The 12,048-nt window shown below is 42.1% G+C and overlaps 1 protein-coding gene across 4 annotated transcripts in view; it reads right to left on the reverse strand.

The window, feature by feature from the left end:
- Positions 1 to 1,184: 1,184 nt before the first annotated feature.
- Positions 1,185 to 12,048, reverse strand: part of scara3 (scavenger receptor class A, member 3) — a 17,997-nt gene continuing 7,133 nt past the window's right edge. Inside the window, exons 1-12 of one of the 4 annotated variants that reach the window (XM_025056975.1) lie at positions 11,140 to 11,346; positions 6,288 to 6,323; positions 5,814 to 5,858; positions 5,001 to 5,120; positions 4,019 to 4,099; positions 3,789 to 3,907; positions 3,468 to 3,712; positions 3,159 to 3,378; positions 2,827 to 2,915; positions 2,411 to 2,603; positions 1,795 to 1,972; positions 1,185 to 1,714 (exon numbers count right to left, since the gene is read on the reverse strand). In XM_025056975.1, the coding sequence (XP_024912743.1) occupies positions 1,221 to 1,714; positions 1,795 to 1,972; positions 2,411 to 2,603; positions 2,827 to 2,915; positions 3,159 to 3,378; positions 3,468 to 3,712; positions 3,789 to 3,907; positions 4,019 to 4,099; positions 5,001 to 5,120; positions 5,814 to 5,829 (1,755 nt within the window). In that variant the 5' untranslated portion in view covers positions 5,830 to 5,858; positions 6,288 to 6,323; positions 11,140 to 11,346 and the 3' untranslated portion in view covers positions 1,185 to 1,220. Of the gene's footprint in view, positions 1,715 to 1,794; positions 1,973 to 2,410; positions 2,604 to 2,826; positions 2,916 to 3,158; positions 3,379 to 3,467; positions 3,713 to 3,788; positions 3,908 to 4,018; positions 4,100 to 4,215; positions 4,291 to 5,000; positions 5,121 to 5,813; positions 5,859 to 6,287; positions 6,324 to 6,426; positions 7,023 to 11,139; positions 11,347 to 12,048 lie in introns of those variants that run through there. The other 3 variants (XM_025056976.1, XM_008313433.3, XM_025056977.1) reach the window with 3 other exon arrangements.

Consider the following 12,048-nt stretch of genomic DNA (forward strand, 5'->3'; position numbering starts at 1 on the left):
ACAGTATATCTATGTGTGTGTATATGTACCTTCATTATAGAGTATTTTTTCAGGTATGAAATATAACTGTATTTGTGTTTTCGTTACTCTCTTAAAAGTCAAAGCGTGAGTGTGTCGTTTTCAGGAAGGAAAGCCCTGAATAAAAGTTCATCACTTTCACATCATGTTCCAGGAACACGAATCACAAATCCCACAAATGATCCCGGTTTATCTTCATTTTGTTTATTCTCTTTTGGTACCAGTACCAGTTATTTTCCACCAGTTGCCCTTACGTTAGGAAACAACAATGGCTTTGACGAATCCCTCGTGTTACGTTACTGCGGTGTGCGTGGAAAAAAGTGTTTGTGTAGAGAAACGTTCTACTTACAGAAGTCGGTTCACTCTGAGATTCAGCTAAGCTAACACATCCTGCTAACTCCAGTTACCTCCCCTTCTTTCCCACCTACTGGGTTAGTTTTTCTGCCCTGAAACAAAAACAAAAATACAAAAAGGTAGAGGGCAGTGTTAAGGTTAAAAAACATTTAGAATATTGTGGAATGAACTTTAAATTCCACTTTTAAAAGTTTGAGGAAAATCCTGCTCTGTCATTTAAAATGGTCAGCGATGAAGACTGAGTGGTACAGAAGGGTTGGGCCAGTTCAGTGTAGAGCCCCCAAAGACCCCCCCCCCACAACTTCAATACCCCCAGTAACCAGTCCTCAGAGTACCTGCTCTGACCCACTGAAACGAGATGACGTTTAGTTTAAGGAACCAATAAGGTGCTTTCTACCAGAGAATGGTTGAGTCACAGTAACATAAACAGAATATATCGTATAAACAACAGAACATATTTAGATATTTTTCGTGCCCAAATAATAGCATATATATATGTATATGTATATACACATATATACATATACATATATATATATATAAATACACATTTATATATATATAAATGTATATATATATATCACCAGTTTAGTCCAAATGTGTGGTTCGTAAACGACGAAAATTTGTAGTGATCGCATTTTCTGTTTCTAAAATGATGGTGTGTTTGGGACTGGGTCAAATACAGGTCATAGTCCTGACCACACATGGTTCAGTTTGGACGGTCAGTTGCTGACCCCCCCCACTCCACCCCCCACCCCCCAGCAGGTCAGCCTGTAGCAGCAGCTCAGTTCTCTGTCTTTTTTTTCCCAGGCTTCCGTTGGTTTCTTGTCGTTTGTGGTTGAACTTCATTAATGCCTTTTAGACCCAGCTGCAGGATCATCCGTCCGCTCCGGACTGTTGAGGCTGGGATTATGTGGGTAAGGGTGCCCTGGAGGTCCAGGAGTTCCTGGAGGTCCCGGTGGCCCAACCGGCCCTGGTTTCCCCCTTGGTCCTGTTGGCCCAGTGACACCCGGGAGCCCTGACTGACCCTGGATGCCCAGAGGCCCTGAAGGTCCTGGAGGCCCATCCTTTCCAGAAGGACCCATGTCACCTTTCTGGCCCTTTTCTCCTCGTGGTCCAGGTATTCCCAGAGAACCTTTGGCCCCTTTGGCTCCTACTGGTCCTCTGCTGCCACTGGGACCCTGTTCACCCCGGGCACCATTTGGCCCCTGAGCCCCCTTCTCTCCGGCGGCTCCGCGGCCCCCACTGGGTCCGCTGTCTCCTTTGCTGCCAGTGATTCCAACAGGACCTTTTGAACCAGATTCACCACGGTTTCCTTTGGGTCCCGGTGGTCCCGGAGCCCCTGTGGGCGACACGTGATGATATTTAAAACACAGGCAGAGACACGATCCGGTGTTTACCTCCGATGACGACGTCTCATACCTTTTAGAATAGTAAAGTTTTTAATGAGCTGTGTGTGATGAACGTCCACCAGCTTCATCTCCTCCATCACCACGGACAGGTTCCTGACGTCCACGTCCAGTCGGACGTTCAACAACATGTTCTGCTGCCTGAGCGTGTCGGCCAGGTGGAGCAGTAACAACACTGTGTTGTTCAGAATCTGAAGAGCGTTTGGTGGGATCACAAGGTACACGGGGGTAAATAAGGGGAGTACCAGTCAGCGTGCGGAGGTAATTGAACCCCTTCTTTTACAGGGTGGGTCTAATGGGTCCAATGTGTTCGTAAGAGAGGCTGGATTTCATCATGTCAGAAGGCAATAAAATTCAATTTTACGACTTAAGAACTTAAGATTACTACATCTTTTTTTTTACCAGCAAATGGGTTGAATGTCAGGCACAAATTTTTATATTCAAATGTACGCCAAATATTTACCAAGAACACTGACTTAAAGTTAGTGCCCAGTCTGAGCAGAAATACTTCTTCAGTGAGTGAAAATGTAAAACTTGAGTACAAGACATTAAATGACTGATGTAGATTTTAGAAAAAGAACAAATCAGGGTTAAAGGTCAAGTCAACCAAAACTGTCGGTGTTCCAAACCTGCAGGTCCTCGGTGTGTCGGCCCAGGCGACTCTGGCAGGACGAGCTCTCTATGTTGATGTACTTGTACATGCTCTGAACATGGCTGACCGTGGCATTGATGCTGGAGGAGACGGTGTCGATCTCCATGTTGATGGAGTTCAGACGACCGTCCAAAGCGGAGAAGCGTTCACCTGTGCGGTTCTCGTAGTACCTTGGGAAGATGTTTGAGATTTATCACAGCGTGACTGTGTGTGACACGTTTATCAGCAGGATGTTCATTCCTACGTCAAGACTCACATCCTACAGAAGAAGAAGCATCTGGTCTCCATATGGACAACCAATGATTTTATTGCTTTTGGTAAATGTCCAGATTAAGACTATAGATTTTTTTTTTATTATCTGTAAGTACAAACATGCAAACTTAGGTTCGTTACCTGGAATGGTAGTGCAGGTCGTGCATGTTCTCCTCATGTTCATCCATGTAGGATGTCACGTTGTCGAGTTGCATCTGCAGATTCATCACCTGCAGAAAACACACAAGCGCAGTAAAAATGAAGTACATAAAAACTATGAACAGAACATGATGTACTCAGTCAGTACATCAGGTACTGTGTACAGTTAGGAGGATTGTTTTTCCTTCATTACATTTCAAACTTTTCTTTTGAAAATCAGAAAGAGACCAGGTGGAAATCTACAACAGTATCGGCTCAGACCAAGAACCGGACCTTCAGCAGTGAATGCAGGGGAGGATCATCTGCACACACACCTGCTGAGTCAGATCGTAGTACACCTCCAAGGACATGGCGATCCTCTGGTGGTCGTTTATGACGTTGTTTTGGAGGGAATGCACGGTCTGCATAATGTTGCTGGAGTTGGATTTTAACGCACTCAGAACCCGGCTGTAGTTCTGCCAGTCGTTGGTCAACCTGTGAAGAACCAGGGTCTCTTCGTCGGCCTTTCTCTGGAGGGCGTCGATCCACAGCGTGCTAGAGGAACACACCAGGTTCAGAGTTCACTAAATGTCCACCAGCTTCGTGTTCCACTGGAGCGTGCTTTCGTCTTTTGTTTTTCTCACCTCAGAGCCACTGTGGTGTTGATTTGATGTGCCGTTGCCTTGATGTCGTACTGGTCCTCTGTCAGGGTCTTCATCTTCTCCTCCGTCTCAGTGACCACGTCCTTCCAGGCCTCCACACGATCCAGGTACCTTTCCAGGGACTGGTTTAGAAATCTGATGGAGGTTAGGTGGTTTTGAACTTCACGCATCACCCTGGTGTTGGTGGCCCTCAGAGTGGCCTGGTCCTGAGTGGCCTGGTCCAGAACCTGAACAGGGACCAGACTCAGTTAGAGAATGAGTTGAACGAAGGACCAAACAGGAGGACGACCTGATGCAGCGGACCTGCTCCTGTCCCAGTATCATCCTCTGGAGGTCTTCGAACTCTCTCTTCAGCCGTCTGATCTCCTCACTGTACAGAGTCACGTCGAGGCAGCTGGAGCAGTTGGTGGTGGAGCTCAGGTCTGAGAAGAACAGAATGAGAGGACAGAGGGGAAGACGGGACAAACGGGTGAAGGTGAGACGTGGCTTTAGTGAATACGTCACGCCATTTAACACGTGAATCTGAGTTTCACCATCTATTCCCTGCTGCACGGTGGAGATCTTGGTGTGGTAGACGGACTCTTCTGCCGACATTCTCTCCACCTTCCTGAACACTGCAAAAACAGAAGAAGAAACTGTCGGTTTAATTAATGCCTGGCTAAAACTAGACTAGCAAAAACTGGACTCAAACCGCTGACCTATCACTAAAGGCACTCTACTTCACACCCACTGTTATGCAGATAACGACTTCCGAAATGATGTCAAACTGCAGAAGTGATTCAACCTCAGGTCTCCCTGGTGTCAACAGGAAGAGGGAAGAATTTAAAAGACTAAAAACAGGAAATTACATTTTGAGCCTCCACTAAAAAAAGAAAAGAAAAAGAAAAAAATCCCCTCCACGAGGTTTTCACATGTGGCAGAGAACGCTGATAAATCCTGGTTTATCCAGCTGCTCTGGTCCCGGGGTCCGTGACATATTTCCCATGAGAACAATAACAGTTTAGCGGGTGTGAGATTTTACACAGTTAAAAGTGTGTTCACACATATTTTCTCTAACACCCTGGTCCCTGACAGAGGGGGTGGTGGGTGGGGTGGGGGGGTTGGATACAGGTCCACAGAAAATAAACACTTCCACCTGGTTTTTGCTGCATCAGCAGATGATGTCGGCGATGATGCAGCAAATGTTCAAAACATTTACATTTTAATGCGTTTCGCAGACGCCTTTATCCAAAGCGACTTACAACGGGGGGTGGGGGGGGGTCATGAAGAATATGGGGTTCCTTCAGGAATTGAACCCAGGACTCTCCATGGTAACCACCACTACACTATTGAACCATATAAAACTAACAGTGACTAAGAATGAAGTGATGGGACGCCCTGGACTAGGTGTGAATGTAGAAATGTAGAAAATGGATGATCAAATCTGCAGTCTGTCAACTCTGACACATTCACACTCAACGCAACTTTTCTGGCGGGATGACGGAGGTGATTATCATTCCATCCCAGTGAACTCACCCAGTGATGCGAGTACTGCCACCGTAATGATGAGGAACGCCACAAATCCATAGAGGACTTTCACAGCCAGCTGCAGCGAATGGCTCTGCTGACACCGCACACAACCTCCTCTGCTGCGAGCTGGAAACACAGCAGTCATAAATGAGTGGATTAGTTCACGAAAACTGGAAAAGAGGAAGTACACGTTACTGTTCAGTTTTGTCTGAGAAACTTGAGAAATAAAAGTGTAGGAAGTATTTAAATTCTGTGCTTTTTGTAGTTTTAGCGCCCTCTCTGGTCACTGTTGTACATATTTAATTTGTAGTTTGTTTAATCTACAGCGCCGCACGCGTACGGATAATTAACCTCAGAAAACAACAGAAAATAAAAACGTATTTCCATGTTTTGTGTCATGTGTTTTCACAACTCTCCTCACTGTTAACAATAACATCTCAGAATTAAATCATGAATCCTGGCAGAGTCACTGCAAACAAATCCAAGGGGAGAAGAGTCGAGCGGAGCTGTGAAAATGTCGTGCAGCTCTGAAACAAACAGTCATGGTGAAATTGCCCTCCTGGTTTGAATTAAACAAACTTGCTGCATTTCCGACCCACGCAAACAAACAAACATAGTTCCTGTAAAAGTTTGTGTCTCTTCGTTGACCATTTTTGAACCCGATGGCAGACAACGCAGTAAACAAAAGAAAAGAACAAAGATCACACGAACTCGGCCGATCCCTCAGAGAAGTTCTGCACAAACCATAGATATATCTGTACACATTACATACAAGTCAACTTCTAATTATTCCTCGGTGTAAGTGTTCGTGTCCTTCACCTCTAAATGAAGGCATTTCCTCTTCCTCTCCAGTGAAATCCTCCTCTGAGAAATAAAAAAAAGACAGAAACAGACACAGGTTGGTTATTCCAAATGTGTTTAAAGGAACATAAGATTCAGATTCAATAGTAGAAATAAATTACTAAGTATTTAAGATATAAAAAAACTAATAGATGGATGGATGGAACTTTATTAAACACTTTGGGAGTTTTCTTTGGGAGATTAACTAAAATAATACGTGCTGCTAACCTCCCTTCATCGTCCATTTAATCAGCAGCTACTGAATCAAACACCATTTTTTTATCTTGCTGGTTGCCAGCTAACCAAACAGTCCTCCTGAGTGAACAAATGCAACAGCGATGACTGTCAAAGTTTGGATATTTGGTCTGGACACATGAAATACTGTTGGTTTGGAAAGACGACCTGTATGGACTGCAGGTCATCAGTGGTCAGTAGACTGTTCTTTATCTTTACCTTTGAAAAGCTGGTTTTCGTATCCACCATAGTTATCTGTGAAAACACAAGGGAAGAAGAGCAGAGAGCAGGAATTTAGAAGGAAATACTGTATTTAAGAACAATTTTTCATTAAAAACAAAACAAACACACGTCTCACATATTTCGTTTTTTTACACATCCTCTTACTCCTGACCTCACGTTCATTGTGTGTTTATGTTCGAGGGTGAAGAAAAGTCATGTTTTCTGTTCCTGTCAAGTGTTTTCTCTGAGCCGGGATGTTCACAGCGTGAGAGCGATGGACGGTCTTGTGCGACGCTTCTGGTGGGAGTTGGTGTTTAATGTGTGTCCAAAGAGGTTTGTCGTCATACACAGACAACGCCTCGTGTCAACACAACAGAACATGATAAACAGAGGGATTTTAATGACCGTTATAAGATGCGTCATTAGGCGTAAAAAAAAAAAAACAAAGTTGTTGCCCCGGCTCCACCCCTGAGGGCGCTGTGAGCGTGTAGTTTGATGTGAAGAAATAGCATTTAGACGCTGATGTTAATCAGTGTCTGAGGCGCTGACCCTCAGTCTAACGCTGTGTGACTGAGCTGTCAGGTCTGAGGACAGACTGAAGACTCACTTCTACTCTGCGCTGGTCTGATCGGTGCAGCCACGGCTCACATGTGGAAAATATGTTGAGCGGCTGCAGACAGATGTGTTCTGAAGGAATCTGTGTTCAGGGGGAACAGAACTCCAAGCTGCTGTTTACTGACGTTATGTCACCAGCTGAAAAATGGTGGACTGCTCCAAATCTGACACTGTCCTTTCAGTGAGGAAGAAGAAGAAGAAGAAGAAGAACAGCAACAGTTGTAGCCGGGAAAAAACACACACAAAGACAAGCGGCACCTGAACAAACATCAACCAGAACACAGAAGACACGTGGGAAAAAGACGAGGTCTGAATGTTAGTTATAAATTGGGGGGGGTTTGGTTTATTAATGTTAAATAATATATAAATAATATATTAATATAAGCCAAAAAGCTTGGCAAAAAAAATTGGTATTGTATTTGGTCAAAAACATCCTCAAAATAGGGGAAAATATTTTGCTAAAAAAAAAAACATTTAAAAAAAATAGAGTTGGACAGTAATTAATTACAAAAGATCCAACACAACCGGACATGACAGAGAAAGAACAACAATAGTCAACGTCAAGCTGCTGAGGAGAAGAGCTGGAGAAAAAAAGAGCAGAGAAATGACTTAACAACAAGATAAAAATGGGCCAAAAAACAGCCACAACTTTTGAAAATTTGAACAACTGTCAGATGCAACACAGACAACTTGTTTTCCTCTGTTTTTTTGGACAAGAACCGGAGCTGTCACGGTCAATTCACTTGTCTCCAGTCGTTTCCAGTTGTTCAGAAACACAGTTTTATTTCTCGACAGCATTTATTTGCTTCACTGGAGCCAAAAGTGCTACATTCATAAAACCAAATATGTCTGCTGCGGACGACCACATAATCAGCTCAACACGTAGTCGACGTCTGGCTGTGCAGACAGAAAAAAAAAGGAGATGAACCACAGGATGAACTTCTAAAAACAACATGAGTAGGATGCAGCTCCAGCGGAGTGACACAACGACCCAGTGTTTGTGTGAGTCAGTGTTGGACGAGCTGAGCTCAGGTTTGTATGGACAGGTCGCTGACGGGCGGCCAAGGGTGACATAATGATGGAGGAGAGAGGGAGAGAGAGAGGAGGTGGAAGCAAACAGGGAGCGGTGACAAAAAAAAGGGTCAACAAGTGAAAAACCTTGATTAAATTACCTGAAGAGAAGAAATTAGATCAAGAGTTTCACAATAGAAGAAGAAGAAGCAACAAATCAATGGTTATTTAATTAGAATAAAATGTACCAAAGAATAAAAACAAATGAAGAAAAAAAAATCAGCAGGATTCAGTAAACATTAACTAATGGTTACTAGAGGTTATCAAATGGTTATTAAACTAACAGTCAGCTATAATTTGATGAAATTTGAATCATGTGTCAGCATCTGGTCAACTTTAAGCATTTTTGCCTAGGGTTTTTTTTAAATTTTGGTTCAAATTTGTATTATTCTCAATGAAATATTGGCTATTTTTGTGTTTTCTATTAATGCAATTCTTACAGTCAATATTTATCTATAGTGGGCTACGGAGCCTCACTGTGTTTCTGTAAATACATTTTCCTTCCAGTGATTTAAACTTTGAGACATCGAACCCCACGACCTTGTTTTGTGCAGCAGCTGGAAACGTCTCGGATGTTTTTCACTTTATATGAACTCGGTTCATCTTCTCCACAACACGCAGCAGGTGGAGAACATTAACCACTGCATGGTAAACAAGATGAATCATATATTTCCCTCAGGAATGAATGACCAACGTGAAGCTAAGAGCAGCACAAACAGTTAGCTAACTGCTACCAGCTGGACACAGAACAGGACCTTGTTTTTTAGTTTTAGCTTTTTCTTTGCTAACCCTTAGCTATATTTTTGTGTTGCTTTACTTTTTTTAAACTATTTATTGATTTTTTTTATGTTTGTTTGTTTTAGTTTTGAGAACTTTTAGCAACTTTTAGCTTTTGTTGATCCTTTTTTAAAAGGTTATTTACATTTTAGTTATAAGTTACTATTTCCTGAGATAAAGTTTTTTTTTACCTTTTGGCATTGTTTTAAGCATGTCTACTCAGGGCAAACATGTATTTATTATATATTCCAACGTATTTATTATATATATTTTTATATATTTATGATATATTTTAGATGTTTTCATTTATGGTATATATTTCCCCTGTAACAATTGCATTTTTTGCCAATAAAAGAAATGATTGACAAGTAAAAACAATAGTTGGAGGATGTAGAAATCACAGCTTCAGAGTAAAGACAGCAGCACTGGCTGAAACAGTAAAAATGTTGGAGGCATATTAGTGGCAGTGGTAACACAAAAAAACAACACATAAAACATCCCACTGTGTCATGAATCATCATCTGCGGAATATCTGTGGGAAAACAGAATTCCTCTTTGGTCTTATTTTTGGGGAGGCAGTGGGTTGTGTTGGGGGAGAATTCTGTGGCCTGAAAATGAGGGGGATTCAAATGTTTGACTATCAGCACAAAACATGGGAGTCCATGTCCCTCCTGGAATATTCCTCCAGCCACTGAGTTTCTCCTGCTTCACCTCCTTCCTGCTCCGTCTGCCCCTGTTTTTTCACCTGATGTTCTTTTTTCCTCAAACTTGGTGGAAAAAACTGTTATGTCTGTCTGGTTGGTGAGGAAATGGACCTGCCCAACACACACACACACACACACAGCTCCACCAGGTCACACCTACGCTGTACAGTAAAACAGAAGCAACTCTAAAAAAGAAGCTGAAGGACAAACGCTACACTTTAAAATTTTAAATTATATTCAGATTTGCTGTAAAAATGTTTAGACCTGAAGTTGAAATAAAATATACCATATTAAAATATCTGAGCTGGTGCATCGTGACTGACGGCTGCGATCACATGGTCAGGAACAACTGGGATAACGCGATAATATTATACTGGACCGGTGCATTCAAACGCCCTCTGCAGGACATGAGATATATTTGTATTTCTTATGTACAGTATTCGCTCTAAAACAAACAAAAACAAATATATATACTACATGTTCTTCATTTCTGTTTATTTTCACTGTACCATCAACCAGGTTTCTCTGTGATTTGACGCAGCAACATCTTCACAGAGCGCTCGTGACACGTTTAAGTGATAACACGTTCTGCTTCTAACAGTGACTGACCAGGACGTGTTTGTCTGGGAGCAACTGTTTCCCATTTCTGCATCTGTTTTCCTCCAAATGAACTGCATTAAACTTTAAACCCACCTCAAAGCCCCAGAGTAACCGGTACCAGGTGGAACCGTGTTCCAACACTGGACCCAAGCAAACGGGTGGAAAAAAACAACAAAACAACAAACAACAAAAAAAAACTCCAAAAAGATTACAGTTACTTGTCTTGACATGACTAAGAAACACGGTCCGGATCAGGAAACTCTGTTGTACACGGACCATTTCATCAGTTCATTGCGTGTGGAGCAGTACCGCTGAAAACCATGGGGGGTGGGCAATATCACGCAGTACACTCATTCTCCTTCCACCAACCGTGTTCCAACACTGGACCCAAGCAAACGGGTGGAAAAAAACAACAAAACAACAAACAACAAAAAAAAACTCCAAAAAGATTACAGTTACTTGTCTTGACATGACTAAGAAACACGGTCCGGATCAGGAAACTCTGTTGTACACGGACCATTTCATCAGTTCATTCCGTGTGGAGCAGTACCACTGAAAACCATGGGGGGTGGGCGATATCACGCAGTACACTCATTCTCCTTTCACCACCTCCTCATGACTGACTTCTACAGCTCTATCCTTTATCACCCTAACCTGCTGCACACCAATTAAAATGAGTAACGGAAATATTTTTTATGCCGTTTATGTAAAAAGAACAAAAATCCGGATGAAAAAGTAGGTTACACTTCACAACAGACACAAAAAGGCACAAAAAAAAAGAGAGAGAGAAAAGGAAAATAAGTTTTCAATTCTGACAACTTCAAGTGTAGAAAATGGAAAAAATGTGTCCTCTCGAACAGGTGGAATTTTTACATAAAATATGAGTGCGATCACAAAATATGTCCTCACTCTGCCAAGAAGACTCTCTGTGACATGTGGCTACTAAATCCCATTCCGACAGCCTGGCTCTTGGTTTTGTAAGCGGCTGGAAAACAGCTGAGTATTTGGTCAAGGCTACACAACTGACAACAGAGTCTGCCAAGGGTTGTTTGGATTTTTAGGCCGTTTGTTTGAAAACTTACGGCCATGTTCTCCTGTGAGTCGGACGGAGACACGTCTTTGGTGAAGTTTGGTGATTTACACCACAGGGTCCCAGACCCACGTGTTTGGACACGAGGATGAAGATATCAAACTTCAGTGTTTGTCGCAGTCACAGCAACAACTCTGAGCACGGCTGGTTTGGTGATCAGAGGTCAGACAACAGCAAAGGCTCATGGGTAATAGTCCTTAACCTTCCCCTAACATAATATTATGGACTAGTTAAACAATACATATTAACTATATGCCATTAGTCGCAGTTGTTAAGAGTTAATGTAAAATCAGGTCAAATCAATTTAAAGAATCTAAATTAATCATTTTGCTACTGTTATATATGTATATATATAAACATATATATATATATAAACATATATATAGTATAGTATATATGCTATACTACTACTACTACTAAGAAATCAATCATAAAATGCATGTAGCTAAATTATTAATTTTTTCCAGAGAAATAAAAGAAAGTAGTAAAAAAAAAATTCCAAAAGTCAATGTCACGTAAACCCAAGAATAACTAAAGGTCATCCAAACAGAAAAAGAGCTAAAACAACTTAATGGCCAAATGTTAGCCAAATCATTAACTCTTACTGTGAGAAAAAAAAAGCCAAAACAGCCAAAAAACACAACAATCAAAGAACACTCAGAGCATTGGACAGAAACACAGTCAGTTAAAGTCCGTCCAGCTCTGATACCTAATATATTTTTCTACAAACAATCACGAGCCTGATCAAAATCCTGACCATGAAGTTTCCAAAACCACAGTTTACAGCAGAGTCGCCGCGTCGTTGCGTCGGGTTGAGAACATCATACCATCGGTCTGTTACTGTAAGTCTGAGTCCAGGGGCAGCAGTTAATGCCCTCAGTGACACGACCACCTGTGAGCC

This window comes from Cynoglossus semilaevis, chromosome 7 (assembly GCF_000523025.1).
Source record: "Cynoglossus semilaevis isolate Cse_v1.0 chromosome 7, Cse_v1.0, whole genome shotgun sequence".
Taxonomy (NCBI): Eukaryota; Metazoa; Chordata; class Actinopteri; order Pleuronectiformes; family Cynoglossidae; genus Cynoglossus; species Cynoglossus semilaevis.